At 36.9% G+C, this 17,963-nt stretch overlaps 1 protein-coding gene across 1 annotated transcript in view; it reads right to left on the bottom strand.

Annotated features, from left to right (window-relative positions):
- Positions 1-17,416, bottom strand: part of fgf14 (fibroblast growth factor 14) — a 112,476-nt gene extending 95,060 nt beyond the window's left edge. The window contains exon 1 of the mRNA XM_042001753.1: positions 16,615-17,416. Coding sequence (XP_041857687.1) covers positions 16,615-16,942 — 328 coding nt within the window. The 5' untranslated portion in view covers positions 16,943-17,416. The remainder of the gene's footprint in view (positions 1-16,614) is intronic.
- Between the last annotated feature and the right edge of the window lie 547 nt (positions 17,417-17,963).

Here is a 17,963-nt window from a genome sequence, read left to right as displayed (position 1 = left end):
CTTTTAATTAAAGCGACTTACAGTGGTCAGGCATCAGTGTTAAGGGTATATATATATATATATATATATATATATATATACATGTATATATATATATATATATATATATATATATGCTAAAGATCTGCAACAGTTACCAATCTGCCAAAGAGTTGACATTCCAGCTAGTTCATGCCTTGGCTTGTTGTTTTGGAAGTGTTCCATAAAAATAAATAAGAAATAAAACATGCAGCACAATTCAATTTTACAAGGTTGCATCTGAACAAATAAGACTTCTGGAACTTCTGGAACAAAGGGCTGATGACAACCACAGGACCGGGGAGCCTTACAGTCATTGAGTCAACCATAAACTCCTCTATATACCAAATAATCTGGAGTCAAATGTGAAGCCATTTGACAGCTAAAGTTTGGCCGAAATTGAATCATGGAACAGCACAATTAATCCAAGCAAAGCATGAATCTAAAAGAGAATATCTTAAAAAAATAAGAATCAGTGTGTCTGATAAAAATGCTGTGTATGATGTGGTTACATATCAGTACAACTTTTTTTTAACCCTTTTATTGTCATTTACCACAAAGTAACAAGGAAACCATCAGTTGTTTGTTCTTACTTAATGGTTTATTACATTGTCATAGTAATCATTCTACAACACGTCTTGACAATATTGTCCCATAATTTTGTTATTTATGCCAATAAAGAGCTGAAAGCAGGGAAGGAAACACACAGAGCATCCTGCTCAGTTTATGTCATCGGTAGGGCACACAGATGATGGACAACGGTAATAAATGAGCTACAGGCCAGCAGTGAGTCATGAAATCACATCAGCAATCTATCATAATCAAATCATTGAAATGTACTTTCAGCGCAGACCTAGATGAACCTGCTCTGTGTTTCCGTCTAACAGACCTTCTTTGCTGATAAACAGCAGAGCAGTGGGCCATTAATATAACAGTGTCCTTCTGGCGTGTATTATTTGTAATAACACATTCTGTGGTTCAGTGACACAAACACTTTAGTATGTTCAGGTTGGTGTGTGATAAAGGTTAAAGATGTTACGTTGCTGTCATCAGAGCCACAGGGTAGATGATCCAACATTTTCACCATTTATCGTCAGCACCGTATCATTAACAGCTGCTAGATGATGGCCTTGGAACAATAGTCTTATGACTTTTTTGTTAACTAAGCACAGTCTCTTTAATTGTTCAGCTAATTGGTCTCAGGTTAAAAAAGTTAACCATCAACAGATTATTTTGGTATTTGTGCAGCTAAATTAAATGGTGTGTATGAATGTTTTTGTTCCAGCTGCTGTACTCCCATCCCCTTTAAATGTGTTCTGTCAATTTTATCTATTACCATAATCTTATTAAGCTCTTTAATTAATTATTCATGTCTGTATTTTTATTATTTTTCATGTTTCAGTGCCATTCTATTATGCATGCTTCATGTTTTAATTCTTATAATATCAGTATTTATGTCTGTAATAGCAGTAATATAATATAGTAATATAAAATGTGAAGCTTTCTTTCTCATTTTCCTACAGGAAATAAAATTTGGTTCTTATGTTTCTTCTCAGTAATTGCACACCTGAGATTCTTTTATCTAAATGATGAAAATAGACTAATAAAAAAATGAAAAACGCCTAAATGTGTTTTAAAAATGCAAAAATAATGAATTCAGAAAGATTCATAATATGTAAACTTTAAGAAAAGATGCAACATTTTACTTGTGACAGAATGACTATATTGATATTGAAATCACAGGAAAAGCAGATCCATCTATAACCCTTTGAAAATGGTTTTATTAATATTAATCTAATTAAGGACAATAATTTTATACATACATACATACATATATACATCAACATAAAACATGACTGTAGCTTGTGAGTCCTATCTGGTCAAAACCTGGCTGCTCTTTTATTAATGAGCCTTGTAAATATAGCTCAGCTTTTTGCCACTGATGTCCACTGAGGGCCTTTCATTTAGACAATCATACCCTCTGCAGTCTGTCAGAATATGTTATATTAACTTATATGGGTGAAATTATAGCTCTCTTGGGTTTCTTTCTACTGGAGCTAAATGCACCCATTAAAAACCTCTCCACTATCATCATGTCAGCTTTCAATCTAAAGAGCAAATGTCAGAGGCCGAGAGGATTATCTAAGAGTTATGCTGTTCCACAGACCAAACAGGGTTGCCATTTAATGAAGAAGAAGGACTACAGCAAGAGCCTGCAAAGCTAGCTGGATGAAAATCTGCACTGGTGTCAGTACTGAAATTTTACATCAGGAATAGCCATCAACATTGTATCCAAAGGGTGTCAAATAGAGCTGCTTTGAAAAAGAATTTGTGTTGTATTCAAGTGCTAATTTATTTGTCTGTATGTAGGTAGTGTGAAAGCTGGGGTCTACTGCCATTTTTTGGACATAGGCTTGGTTTGTCAGGGCCTTTAAAATCTACACTTAGGTAAAGAACCCAGTTACTTTGAAAGAAGGTAAATGAAAATTCTCCCAATCCTCTGACCAATATGGTATGTTCATTAACTCATCCAGTCTTACCTTTACTCTTAAGACATGCTCAGTAATCCACTTTGATCCAAGGCTCCTGGGAAATTGTGTTTGTTAAGGCCATTAAAAGAATTTAAAAGGGGGGGGGGGGGGGGGGCAAAGCAATGACAGTGTGTTCCCTACTAGGCTAAATAAAACATACATATATATGTTTTGCAATACTAGCCAAACATGTACAAACGATGATGAATAAACAACAGACATTTCGACAACCAAAAAAGATAAAAATAAGAAAATATGACAAGATATTTTTTGTCCTGGGCTTGACCAGTACATTGGTGGGTAACGAAGAGAGACCACAGTGTCTCAAATATTAGCATACATGAAGCAATATGAAGCCATCAATGCCACTTGAGGATTTCTCATTTTGAACACAAAAAAGTTTGTTGTTTACATAAGAAATAAACTACTTCACTGTCTTAAATAGCAGAGTTGTTTTTCTAAAGCAGCATTCATCTTGTGAAATGCTCAACTTACATCAACACAATGTAAGTTGAGCATTTCACAAGATGAATGCTGCTTTAGAAAAACAACTAAAGCAGCTTTGCAGTAGTGTGCAAAGTATCCAGGTCCAAAAAGCCTCACACTAAAGCAAATGAATTAATACATCCCTGTTCTACTGATATGCTTTAAACTGAAGTAGTAGCCAATAAACTAAAGATATAGCCAGACTTTTTTTCTGCCAAACACACTATTTACTGTCCAATTTTTCATACACTTCAATGTGAATGTTCAATGTGAGATGGCGGGGCTTGACATTATTGTGGTCCTAGATAAGGGGGACCCTGCAGAAAAAGTTTGGGCACCACTGTATTAGATAGTGACAATATTTATTTATATAGTTTTTAGCAGCAAATGTGACACATCATAGCAAGAGCAAGTTTGCAATGTACTTCTCCAGATTAACTTTTCAGACACATAAAACTTATAAAATGCACTATAAGTAAATTAATTAATAGAAGATGTGACATTCAATACAAAGGAGCAGGTATACAGCCTTAGACAAACATCAAAGTAACATAAAAAATGAGAGCTTACAGATCATTTATAACTACAAAGCCAGTCTTTCTTAAAATGAAAATGAAAAGAAGGTGTCATCTACAATGATCCCAAATAGAGTAATGAATACCATATGTTAATTCCTCATACTGAAAAAGCTGTTTGTCCCAGCAAGTATTTATGCAAAAATCCCTTTAAATTCCCCTTATGTGTTTCACGAGTCACTGACTCTGTCACTATAAGCAGAAGGTCAATGAAGATCAATGAATGCCTGAAGAGCCTGATCCCCTCAGTTTAAAATTAGAAAAATTAACCAAATAATCCAAATTCACCTCAATTTCTTAATAATATGACACTGATGTGATTTAGTGGATTTCCTGTGCAATACTTTAATTACCCAGGTTTCAATCTAACAGAGGTTTAACTGATCATAAATCCTGCTTTTCACCACAGCTCCCACCGTCACCACAGACGCAGAAATGTGGGATACTGCATGTCACATTGATCCTACTATTAAGGTCAGAGGATGAGCCAAATTTCATTGATTTATGAAGTCTTTAGAAGACACAGGGCAGAAAAACAAATGGGGAAAAGCACAGGCTTTATTTCCTGCTGCTGTAACCAGGCCATTTTGAGATGTGGTCGCATGATAAAAAAAAAAAATCCAGTCTTCACAAATGGCTGGTCTCAGCTACCGATACTAATGACACTGAGGAGTCATTGCTATTGATCTACCGCATGCATTCTTAATGAAGAAGTTCCATCCACAACTGTTATCAAATTAATAAAAAGAAAAATTAATAGTGCATTTAGTTTTAATATTGACCACTCTCGTTACATACATTCCCATCAGTGATGTCTTTCCATCTCCTCTTTTAAACATAGTTAAGCAAGTCAGGCATCGGTGTTAAAACAAATATATTTCTGATTCTGCCAGAATAATAAACTCAGAGCAAAATTACAGCAGTCAGTACCAGTTTAAGTAAATCATTTTAATGCTCACGTTAGTATCCAACAACTGTCTCCAAAACCACTAGCCCATCATTGACTGAGTGCATTCCCACTGCGTGTTGTTACATACAGAGCTGCATCAAAACTTTGATGTCAGTCAAACTGCCAGAGGAAAACATGGCCATTTACATTTTTAGAAACAACAAATGTGTAAAATCTTAATTATTTTAAGCGAAAACAAAATAACAAACTGGCAAAATAATGTTGCATAGTAATGACTTTAATTACTTGACTGGAACTATGCTGGAGTATGTCACATTTTGTCATAAGACAAAATGTATATTAAAATGTCATTGTGTTCCTCTGATGGCTGGGTTTTTGTGACATGCTGACTCCTCCCTTTTCACATCCTCAGGCTTGGTCAGGAACACAACTGGACACATTTAATGCATTTATTTTTTTATATAAAAGAAAACGTGTTTACACTTGCCTTTTGTTGGTGGAGGATTTAACTGCATCAGCGGTTATGGCTTGTCATCTCACTGTCAAGCAGGAAACCTTAATTTTAGTCCTATGACTGAAATAAACTCATCTGAGTTCAAATGTACCATTGCATATTTTACCCTCTCCTCCATTTTCCTGGTCATCATGGTGATGCAGCCCTTAACAACTTAATCATAAGAAGGAATGAAAACAAAATAAAACAGAACACACAAGTTGCAAATCTCATAAATCATGTTTTAATTAATAATAAAAGATAGAACTCATATAAAATGTTGAAAGGGAGAGCTTTTAATAATTCATAGAAAAATACAGTATAAGCTCATCTTAAGTTTGATGGAAGCATCACATCTAAAAAAGATGGAATGGAGGCAACCAAAGGCTGGAAAAGCCCGTTCTACCAAAACAGAAAAGAAGGACAAGCGAGACATGCTACAACTGCTTAAGCTAATTTCCAACAGGTCAATAATATGACTGCATATGAAACGACCACTTTAACATAGTAAAGTAAAGCTGGGCAGAGGGTTCTGCAGTCTGCAAAAAACTGCATGTATAAATTATAGTTCAATGTAAGAATAATGTTCCAAATAATTTTACCTATTCTGCGTATTATCAGGTAGTTTAATAGTGTTATTTCTAACATGCATTAAAGCTGCTACAGTCAGTTTTTAAAATACTAGAGTCAAAAAAGAAGGTAGTATACAATTATGATACTCTGCTATGTCAGCATTTTACTGGAATACAGCACTCGCATAATAGAAGTCATTTACTTTACATCACTGCTGAGGGTTTAAATTATTTGCATTGGCCATGCAGAATCTTTTCAGGTGACATGTACGTTATTCTCCACAGTCTGGCTTTAAAAAGCCAAAATATGAGAGACAATTCAAGCTGGAGCCAGATTAACTTTTTGTACAGCACAGCAGTATATCATTCAGCAAATCTGTTTAGCAGGTCATTAAATAACTGGAATTATGTGGTCCTGGGGTATACCTTCTGATGCAAATATTTGACTAAACTTCATAACTGTCTCCAATTTATGCTGTGATAACTTCCCAGGATTGTGAATATTACATACAAGTGTGTAATTTTTTTGGCATCTCAACTGTCACTCTCACTGGTTTGCTTGTCCTTTGACTATCTGAAGAAACATACCCCAGATATATAGCCCCCTTTTGTTGCTTTAGCATAGTCCATTTTCTGGTCCTCCCAGACAATAATATCCTTACACAATTTAAAGTTGCTTCACTAAAATGTAATTTGAACAGTATCTTAAGCGTGCCAGATCAGTTGCTCTCTAGGTTGCATTTAACAGCTATGCTTAACTCAAGACCTAACCTTATTTTACACTAAGCTTAACTGATTCAAAATGATAGAGGACAAGGAGGCTGGCATAAAACTGACAACGGAGAGAAAAGTTATTACACTTTTTGAAGTAGTTCCTTCAAATCTGACAAGCCCTTGTCAGCAGCCATCCGCAAATGGACAATTTCACCACTTTCTGTCAAACATAACTCAAATCGGTCACAGAAATCAAGCTGCCATCAGAAACTGAGAAAACCGAGATCGCTGTGCAGCATTTGTCACCAAAGGTTAAGACTTCCTGGGGCCACTGCCTTGATTATGTTTTGTAAATCGTCTGTAGACGGCCTAATAAAGGTACAATATGCAACGTTTCCTCACAAAGCTGCCTAATTTTACTAAATTAGCATCATTCATAGAAATCCCTCTGTGGTTCTTATTCTGCTGCATGTTACTCAGAGCAACCAATCACACCACAGGAAGCACACTGTATCTATGACTCAGATAACAAAGCAATCAACTAATAATCACTTATCTCTTTTCTCTTTTCAGCTCATTTTGAATAACACAACTGGCCTTTAACAGCTCACTGTGCTTTATAACATATTACATAAACAGTAAAGATGTACACTTTAAAGAAACCAGAAATATCATCTTCTTTACCTTGAGAGGTTTGGGCGAAGATAAAAGGTGCATTAGAGTCTACTAAAGACAGATATAACCTTTTAGGGCAGAACAACAATATTATCTCTAATACCTTAAATCTAGTTAGTTGCTTTAAAAAAGGGAAAAAAAAAGATAGCATCATCTGCTGGTTGTACATCCCCTAAGCGTTGTGTCATTATCTAAAATGTAGGCAAATATTGAGTGTTTTATGTACTGAACACTTGTGAAAACAAACACAACACTGACCTTTTACTTTCGGATGACAAACCTGATAGCAAATGGCAGATCATTTACACATGCTGCACACACGGAGCAACATAAGCATTCATCTTGAGTCATATGTCTGGCAACCTGACAAAATCAGCAGTTCCATTTTTTTCTTCCTACATCAACTCCTCAAGGAAATATTAGACCCCTAACTGCTAAATGTTTTTCTACGTTCACCAGTTACTCACCTTGTCTGTTTGTTGTTTGATCCTGAACCTGCCATATGAAGTGGATGTTGGTGCTTTCTCGAAAAAAAAAAAAATTCTGCCTATATGGTGATGAATTGAGGGCTGCTGTTTTGTGTCTTTGATGCAGCAGCTAAAATGCTTTGAAGGCTAAATAATTAGGATTAGGATTTAGGGACAATGCTCTGTGTTTTTCTCTTTCGACTGCAGTTCTGATTTGAAATACTAGGTGTCAATGCTACTTATTTCACCTTTAACTGATTCTTAACTTTAACACATCACTATCACAGCACCTGAAGTCATAATGCACATTTCCTTCTTTTGTGATTATTTTCCTCTTTTGTATACTGTAACAATATACTTCTTTTTATGGATCTGAGGTACTTTTTGACATGTACTCACTCATTTAATTTCTATATTCAAATTGATAACAGGTTTGTTTTGAAATCCATGAAAAAGAGACAAAGGTAGGTGGAAACATAGATGTTCTGCACTTCAGTTTGTTGTTCTACAGCCAAACATGGTAATAACTGTTGTGGTTATTCTGTAAAGTTCTATTTTAGGCTGAGAATAAGCTTGCTTTACAACCTTCATGTGGAGGGCAGCTATTAGCTGTTAGCTTACTTGCTCTGATTGCTCATCTTCACATTCAAAACTCTCAATAACCTGGCTCCCTCCTATTAAACTGACCTCCTTCATCACCGTGATCACCGCTCCTCTGATACCAGCCTTATTTCTACTCCCTTCATGACCAAGTACAGAGCCTGAGAGGGCGAGCTATCTCAACTGCTGCCCCTACTCTCTGGAATTCATTCCCCAAATACATCAGTGATGGTTCTGACTTGACAGTGTTCACAAAGCTCACCAAAACATATCTTTTCAGAACTGCCTTTAAGGATTTTAATAATCTAAAATTATTTAATAGGAGGATGTAGGCTAGTTTAATTGAAGTTATGAACACAACAAAAATGTGTGTGTGTACCACTGTGCTTTTTCCTTCTTGCCTGATTTGTATGTAAACTTGATTGCCTCCCAGAGGGAGGCAGAATGGCACCAAGGTACTTGATTCCTATCAACCCATCAGGTCTTATTTTACAGGAGCAGGACAGAAAGTCTAAATTAATTCACTGTGGAAACTGATCGTGCTGCTGCCATCATCAAGCCCACAGAGATTCAAGCGAAACAGACTTTCTTGTTGACCTGTGACACATCCACTGCAGAAACACACAACCTCATCTTCCCTTCTAGATGATTATAAAGCATAACAGGAACCACAAGTCATTACACTGTCAAGAGAAAGCCAACACTTTGATAATTTCAAAGTTCAACAACTGTTTCTTTGTATTGACACATAATTGTCATTTTTCTCTGTATTCTTTTCTGGTGTGAGAATGTATGTGCTCTCGGGGATCTTGAGAAACAACAGGTCTTTCTATGTGACAAGTAGTTTAAAAAAAGTTACTATTTTGAATGTGAGCATGTAATTGGCTTAACTGAACAACTTTTCTCTTTGCCTTGAATTGTCAGGAACTACACAACACATGTGTAACTGAAGCTGCTATAATTAAGCAATTCACTTACTTACTGCAATGCATCTTTATGAAACCTAGCAACATGCAACAAAGACTGGAGGAAGGTATTTTTAGCCAATCCCGCTGTTATTCTAATTGTTAGGAGTTCTTGTTTAAATCTTAACCATCCCCTTTAATCACACTGCCACTTCTTTATTAACACAAAGTAAACTATGAATCAGTGGGAAAATGCTGAAATGGGCATGGTTTTGGAAAAAGCTGCATTTGGGATATATTGTTGTGCAATGAGAGCACCATGCCCACAAGCAGCAGAATCTATTAAAATGTAGATGTAATTTCAGCAAAGAACAGTGCACACAAATATGATTGTTTTTCACTGACAGATTCATAAAGTTAATATGACAGCCAAAGCATCAAGAAACATGCGCCTTATCAAAGATTTTTCAATATGCTGATGCAAAACCAGCTCTTGTTCTTTAGGAGGAATTAACAACCTCGTCATGAAGCTGTCAGCTACAATTTATTGCCAAATAAATGTAAACTCTAAGTGGTTCCCATCAGCCAAACAAATCCCCTCTGTCCATTTATGTTTCTTCTTCTGTAGTGTCAGATCATTTAATAATAATTTCAGATAATGTGAGATACCATAAAGTTATATGCATGGATTATTTTTAGTGGGCCAAATAAAAATAACTGAAAGGTCTCACTTTGAAGCACTAGTGTAAAGTTAAAGTCTCATTGTAAGTTATTAAATTATCTTGAGTTTATTTTCCTCTCAAACATAATTTTGAACTTGCAATACTTGATTTCTTTGGTGGAAAACAAATGGATTTCCTTAAAAAAAATAATTGGAAACCCAACTTGTTCACTTGAACTAAATTTAATGGGAAGTCTTTGCAGATGTAGCACCATGATGCGATGAGTATATTGCCAGGGTTTTGGGAATGGAGTGGAGAGCATGTTCCTCCATTGGCAGTTCAGTATCCACAAGAGCACAAAAAAAGCAAAAACGCATCCTATTTGAAATATCCGTGTGGCAATGCACTGCTTGACAACATTGCACAACAATCTGACAAAGCTTGTAGTCCTGGCCATTGGACTGTCTGTTTCATCTTCAGTGGTCTCACAGTGTTCATTGGACCATTTGTTTTCATGTCACAATGCCAGACAAATTGGTCAATTCTAAGGACAGAACGTCCTTAGAACCAGGGCAAATCTTGTATCAAGCTGAAAATTAAATAAAGAAATTTAAATACAGATAAAATCTTTATTTAATTTCTAGCATCAAACTGGAAATCAGTTAACTATAGATTAATGACGATGACTTTCAGGACAACAGGCAAGATTTCTGGGCTTCTCATGCAGCCAGTTGAAAGTGAATATATATATATATATATATATATATATATATATATATATATATATATATATATATTAGGGCTGTTAAATGATTAAAATGTTTAATCAGATTAATTTATGTAATTAATTTATGTAATTGTGTTAATATTTTTAACACAATTAACGCTTACACTGCACAACAAGCCCAATACATCCTTCATTTCTTCGTCCTGACGGCGGGACATGGAGGCACCTTGAGGCAAGATGGAAAAGATAAGCTTGACTCTATGGATGGATCTGAGAATAAAGAAAAACACTGATGGAGCAACACATGGGCGTCACCCCCATGAAGGATGATGGTGTTTTATCACACACACTTTTCGTGTTGAAAGGGTTCTACAACCGCACTTTTTATTTTATTTTATTTATTTATTTTTTTGTTGATGTTCTTTTCCTGCGTTGTGCACAAACGTGGCTGGTCTAGTAGCTCTCTGGTCTACTCTGTGTCTGCTCTTTCTCTCCGTCTCCGGTTGCTCCGCGAATCATGATGGGTGTTGGTTATCGCTAGTACCGTCTCTCTTGCAGCATTTGTTTATCATTTAGGTGAGAAGAAGGAAACTAGCAGTTTGTGGTTCATACCAGCACATATTTACCCAAAGTATTGCTTTTGACAGGATTCTTCTCAAACACAGTAACTGACAGGTGGTAGAAAGGATTTCTACTTCAGCTTTGCCGGGCGGGTCTAGAAAGGTTTTGAAGGGGGAACAGGCAGGACCATTGGCCAGGAAAAGGGGGGGCACAAATGAGACCTTTGTGTTCATAGCCAGATCAACAGTTTTATCAGAGTCTCTTCATCAATATCAGCTGTTTAACGTAATTTATCAACATCTGGTGGTTTTATGACAAATATTATTATCTATTATGATCTAGAACATGGCAGAGATGATGCAAAACAACATTTAGAAGTACATTACATGCTTACACAATTAACACTAAATATTTGTAAGTATTTCAGGCATAGTTGGGAATGGTAATTAATCATGATTAATTAATTTGTAAGTTGTGATTAATCTGATTAAACATTTTAATAATTTGACAGCCCTATATATATATATATATATATATATATATACATAAAATTTGGTTTAACCTCATGGCTCTCACATAAACCATAAAGCTGGGTTTCACTGGAAATACTGTGACCCATTATCAAGTGGATTCCTGGGTGTTTTGTGACCTGTACTGTCACTTTGCTGTTAGTGAGCCACTGCTATGCAACTCTGAGGAAGCCACCCACTGATTTCACACATCCACTGCAAGTCTGCTCTTTCAGCAAACTGGCTTTGGAACATTTGCAGCATTTAAATCTAAGCTATGTCACTGAATACGAATCACATGTTAGCTTTTATTGCGTATGGCAGTTAATGACATAACTTTCTCTTTTGCCATTTACAGCAAATGCCCTCATTAAACCGTCATGGCTGTATGCACCATTATATGACATTCTTAAAGTTTTACAATGGCATCTATGCTGACATTGGCACAGTCATCCCTGCTTCAAAAGCTGCAGGGTGAAGCTGTATTTCCATCTTTTCGACTCAGCTGGTTCATTACTTAATCGACTTAATGAAGTACTCAAAGACATGTACCCATGCTAACGCACCACAGTGAACATTATGGGTAGGTCAGGCAATCAACTCTAAGTACAAGCCACCACAAATGAAACAACAATCTCGCTTGAAACAGTTACAGCTGTAAAATATTGACAAATCAATGAGTTTCAAAGCTTGGTGATAGTATAAGAAGCCACTCTGAAAAAGTGGATGTAAAGTATTTAGAAGCTGACATACTCACCAAGCAAGGGAGTCATTCTGTTCAATCCTTCAGCTTTGACCCATCATCTCATTTGCATCAGAGTATTGTATCTATCTCTAGTTTATTTTAACCTGTTTCTCATTTATTGAAGTAAACAATAATAGATTACCTCAAAAAGGGGAGATGTTTATCACCATGCAATATAAAACCTATAGTGAAACTTACATTTGAGGACTAGATGTTTTGAAATGCATACATGTTAGCTGTACATTATTAGCTGTACATCAAAAAAACTGAGAAAAAGTCACTGTGGTCTGAAACATCAATGTAAGAGAAATTCAAAAGGATGCAGACTGATAGATAATAACAGAAATATGTGAATGGGTATAAAAATATTTTGCACTTTAATGACTTCGAGCTTACTTCTGCAAAACATTCTTCTAAACATATTACAGCGGCCAGCTCTCATTAAAAGGCACAGTAACTTATAACTTATATGTAAGTTAGTATGCCTAAGTATATGTAACTTATATGTGCTTGGAACATGTTGTATGTTATAAAACACATTTTTTTTCTTTAACCTTTATTTATACAGGTGATCACATTAAAACCCAGTATCACAATTCAAGAAAGTGACTTGTTTCAGGTAAAATTACAGTAATAAAATAAAAATGACAAATATTAGAAAATGCACCAATCAATACACAAGGTTCTCAAAACAGTTAACAATTTAAAAACAAGAACCAGCTCCCAATGATATTTGAAGTTTATCATAACATTGCAAACTATATGCACTTAGAGAATAATGCCCAGCCCTATAAATTTAACCCTAACCATTTGCAAAGTAGAAAATACACATAAATGCAAATACTGCTGAAAGTGGTGTGCTATTTATACAGACAAACTGCCCATACAGGCTGTAGTAGAATCAAAATATCCCATAAAAACACCAAATAAAAATGTCATCAACTGGTGAAGAGATGCTTAAAGATCCTACACACATATTTTAACTGGTGATGTACAGTAAATATACCTTTATATGTGGAAAGATTTACAGTGAACAATATCTGAATTTTAAAACTGATGTCTGAAATGACAGTAGAGACAAAGCGCCTCATTGATACAGGCTGGTTGGCTTGGCCATACTGTGTTTTAGCACTTATGTTGTGTTGCTAAAAATAAAGCCAAGGAGCTGGAGCACTTTATCTAGGCCTTTGCAGATCAGGTCCTAGTGAGCAGTATATTGGAAATACTGTACTTGCCTGTGCTGATAAGAGGACCACACAGACAATTCATTGTCCTCTTATTACAAAGACACTAATAAATCCTCTGAGGTTTCCTTTAAGGCACTATTGGAACTGGAAGTAATTGGTGATGTGATTTGTCTGACAGAGTAGATTCAATGAGTTTTCAGCTTATAGTTGTAAGAAACAGTGCAGCACCCCACTGACACAGTCTGTATTCTGGCCCACTTCATTTCCAAGTCAACTAGCGGCTCCATCTGCTGCTTCCATACAAACTCTGATCGTTTTGTGTTTCCACCATCAGTTTTTAATTCAGGAAGAATTCCCTTTCAAGCAAGTCCCACTTTGAAAGTCGCAGCCTCAAATTTCAGTCGACTGACTGTTAGTCTTAGCTTTAATTGATTGGGTGCATTGTGTTGAGCACAAGTAAGGAAACAGTGTCCTGCTGAGGCTTTTCCACAGAGCAGCAATCAGTCAGTCATCACCCCAGAGCTTACTGTGGCATGTAGCCAAAGGTTAAGTTAGGGACAAGGTTGTGTTATTTTTAAATCTGAGTTTGCATCTGGTTGCAAAGATGATCATTAAACCCCAAAAGAATGGAAATGAGAAGTGGCATTGCTATTCTTTCACCTCCAAATATGGCCATTTGGGATGGGTGACAAGTCCCTCATTATGTTGGAGCCGCTGAGACTGCAAACCCAGTAACATGTAACTATTAAAAGCTAGTATTTTTTCTGTCACTGCCTAACTATGTTGAAGTTCAAACATAATATATCTGCAACATTTTCCAGTTTTGAAGGTTTGTACTTTGTTTAATGCATGTTTTTTTTCAACCCACTTTTAGAGCACCTTGTAACAAAGGACAGTGCAGGCTTAAAGGGATCAGTTCCTTTTTCAATTACAAGTTACTGCCAACAGTTTGGAGAAACTAGAAGAGGAAAACTGGGAACTTTAACACTGTGCTGCTGAGAAAGGGTCAGAAGCACATTTAGAGTAAATTTATTTATCTTTTTCATCAGACAGCACTTTTAGACAAGGAAGTAAAACTGTTAAACTATCTATGTTCTTTCCAAAGGCACTAGATTTCTTTGACAAAAAAAACATAATATTCATACAGGATGAGCTTGGTTGCTGAGTTTGTATTATTGTGTGATTTTGAACAACAATAAGACATATGTTTAGATCAGAAAACAGCATAAGATAATCAACAACTCCCAATTAAACAATATTTATCTACAAATCATAATCCATAAAATCTTTGCATGCTCTAAAAGTTGCATCATATTGCAAATGTGCTTGCAACTCTGAGAAGAAGGTTATTTGAACAGATGTGTGAACTTTATCTAAAATAATTAGCATAAATTTCAGTTAAGCTGAGAAATTATTATTTTGAAATTTCCAATGTATAGTAATATAATACTGTATTATTGGTTATGCTGCCAGTGTCTGTGCTAAGGAGCAGATCCCTCTTGTTTTTAAACTTGTGGCACAGTTACTCAGGGGACCTGCACCTCATGTGTATTGCCCATTTCCAACTAATGATCAACCATTGACCCACACAAGACATTTGGGTCCACTTATGTTCTCAGCACTGATTTAAACCAAGAGGGACAAGATAAGATGCCTGTTTGTGGGCCCTTGACGTCTGTACACATAACCTACAAATAACACATGGACACATCATGGCTAACTGATCTAACTTTTAATCCATGTCTACAGTATATTTTGATCTACTAAAAAATGAACATAATGCTCACTACTAGATGTTTATGCAAGATGTAGTTGAATTTGCAGCTCAATACAAAAGTTCAAAAGATTGATCCTGTTGTATAGTTCAGTCAGTATTTTCTCTAATCTGGAAATAGCTCATAAGTTGTAAAACTTTATTTTTATTATTTTTTATTATAATTATTTTTTTATTCATTTTATTGCTACTTCTCTTTAAGAAAACCTTATAGGTGGGTTCTCACTGTGGACTTAGTCTACTAAAAGGCATACATTTAACTATTCTTGACAATTATGATTAAAACTGTCTTATGGACTAGGGGGAATTGTAAAATACAATGTCTTCTAGAAAATAGTTGACTATGTTTATTAATGCTCCTGCAGTGTCATAAAGACATAATGGTACTGCTACAGTATGATGATAATCTACTGTACTGCAGTTGCAGTGTCCAGGAATTATTCTTCTGCTCAGCACATCTTCTCCAACCCCTTCCCATGAGGTAACAAGGTGCCCGCACAACACGCTGTCTACCTGAGGCTTTGCAACAGCCTGTTGAAATAAACAATGCTCACTCAATCTCAGCGATTTAATCAGCTACTATATAGATCTATACTTATAACTGCTGGTGGGATTATGACACCAGGGATTATGCATTGCTTTTCTCCCAAGAAAAAGTGCAAAATCTGAATGAAAATTATGCCGTCTGCTCAAGTCCAGACAGATAACCAATGCATTGGAGCAGCGGAGCCCCAGTTTCTTTCTTCGTGTCCAATTCACACCTTTTTAAACTGACTAGCTTCTTAACAGACATAATCAACTCAGGCGCTTGTATAAAATTCCCCGCATGATGAGCGCCGGCCTGCAACAGCCGAGTGACAGACATGAAGGAAAGACTGGATCTGTCTCCTCAGGCTCGCTTGCTGAAAACAGCGAGTAGCTCATTTAAGAGAAGAGGTGATGCAGAGAGAGAGGGGGGGGGGGCTGCAGTCAATGGAATAATCTTGAAGGGGGGGGGGGGGTTCACGTTGGACATACAAACCTGTGCGGATTTGATCGGATGAAATAGCATCATAACATCTAACTACAGTACGTGCGTGCATGTGTGTGTGTACGAGTGTGTACGTGTGTGTGAGAGAGAGATGGAAAGAGAGACAGAGACACAGAGAGTGAGCAAGCGATATTTAAAAAGTTAGATCAAGGTGTCGTGGTGATGCAGGGAGGAGAGGGAGGGCTTTCTGTGTGTCTGTGCGCTGCGTCCTCAAACCTGTGCTCGCAGATATTAGCTGCTCAGAATAAGTTAAACCCCTCTACCCACCCAGCCACCACCATCACAACCCCAAACCCCTCCACCCCCCCTCCCAGCGCCACCGCATGATCCACTGGCTGCATAAATTTGATTGCAGATCTCTCACCGTTACAAACAAATGAATAACGCATTTACTCTTTCTCTCACACAGACATGCACACACACGCACGCATAACGCCGGTTCGCAGAGTATGCATTAATGGTGATGAGCTTACCACTTGGATTCTTGTTTTTCTTAAGACTCTTGCCACAAAGACACTGCAGCATATGCGTTCCTTTGCTGAAAATGTTCCAAAGAAACCACATTGATTTGGGCGAAGAGCAATCCAGTGGCTTAAACACCCAGATATAGATGAGATCCTTGCGGTTGCATAATAACACAATTGGATCAGTTCTCCCGAACAAGGCTACCAGTTGTATCATATAAAAATAGGCTATTTCCAAGTCCTGTGCGCTTTCATTCACGTGACAAAAATAGTCAGTGTCTGTCAGACTTCGTAATAATGGTGTGTTTCTTCTTCTGGCGAATAAAGAATGCCTCATCAACTAGTCTATAATAGAAAATATACTCTATAGATTGCATGTGTCGCACCAGGAGGACACGGGTCGCCAGTAAACAAAACACAACTAACGTGAAGACAGTAAACCACGGTGGATTTCCGAGGAGAAAATCATTGCCTATTAGTTCATCACTCTGAGGAGAGGAGGGTGGATCTGCACAGCATCAAAAGCCAAGGGAGGATGCATCCTATGCACAGACTGCTGCAATGATAGCCCCAACAAAACACCACATTGCCGGGACCAAGTCCAGTTCGTGTCTCTTTAAACAGGCTTGTTTTGGCGAGGTCAGATAACACCAACCTCAGTTTTTTATTTCTTCTAGTCCCACGCTGCAGCGTTTTTGTTAAAGCCAGGTTTGGGGGTTCTTGGTGTGAGTCCGTGATTCCTGGAGTGTGCGTTTGTTCCCTTTGCGGAGTATTTTCCTCAAGCCTCTTTAACACCACGCTACTGACATCTCCAAAAGTGCGCTGCGTCTGTATGAAAACATTTGCATGAATTTCCTATAGCGCCGGACTTCTGTTAGAAATAGACAGGGAGGAGGGGTTAAAATTGAAAGATTGGCTTTCCATTACGTAAACACGTGGTTTCTGCGCCGTCATATCAGAGGTGCTCGGATTTCTTTTTTTAAATTGTGATCCGATTGAGACCAATGTCCCATTAGTTGCAACTGGATCTTTTTTTTCTTTTAGACATATCTGATTGCCCACTTGAGGACATCTGTGCGTCTCATGTTGAGATTTTTTACCATGCCATTTGTCTGCCCCATAGTTCTTCATGTGGTGGAAACTTTATGCTTCTGGTTGGCTGCCGATCCAGAAATAAGTGTTAAGCTATAAAGTCACGCACTCAGACTCGCCTATAGGTCAATGAGGCTTTCATGCATTTGTCAAGTGGGCAAAATAATATTGTTACTTTGTTATCCAACAGACAGTTTGAAGAGTTTTGGCTTCTATCAATGAAATGAGAATATTCAAGTCAAATTTATTTGTTTGAAAAAAATGTC

Source organism: Melanotaenia boesemani, chromosome 12 (assembly GCF_017639745.1).
Source record: "Melanotaenia boesemani isolate fMelBoe1 chromosome 12, fMelBoe1.pri, whole genome shotgun sequence".
Lineage (NCBI taxonomy): Eukaryota > Metazoa > Chordata > Actinopteri > Atheriniformes > Melanotaeniidae > Melanotaenia > Melanotaenia boesemani.
Note: the sequence above shows the minus strand (reverse complement) of the source record. Positions and strands in the feature narration are given on the sequence as shown.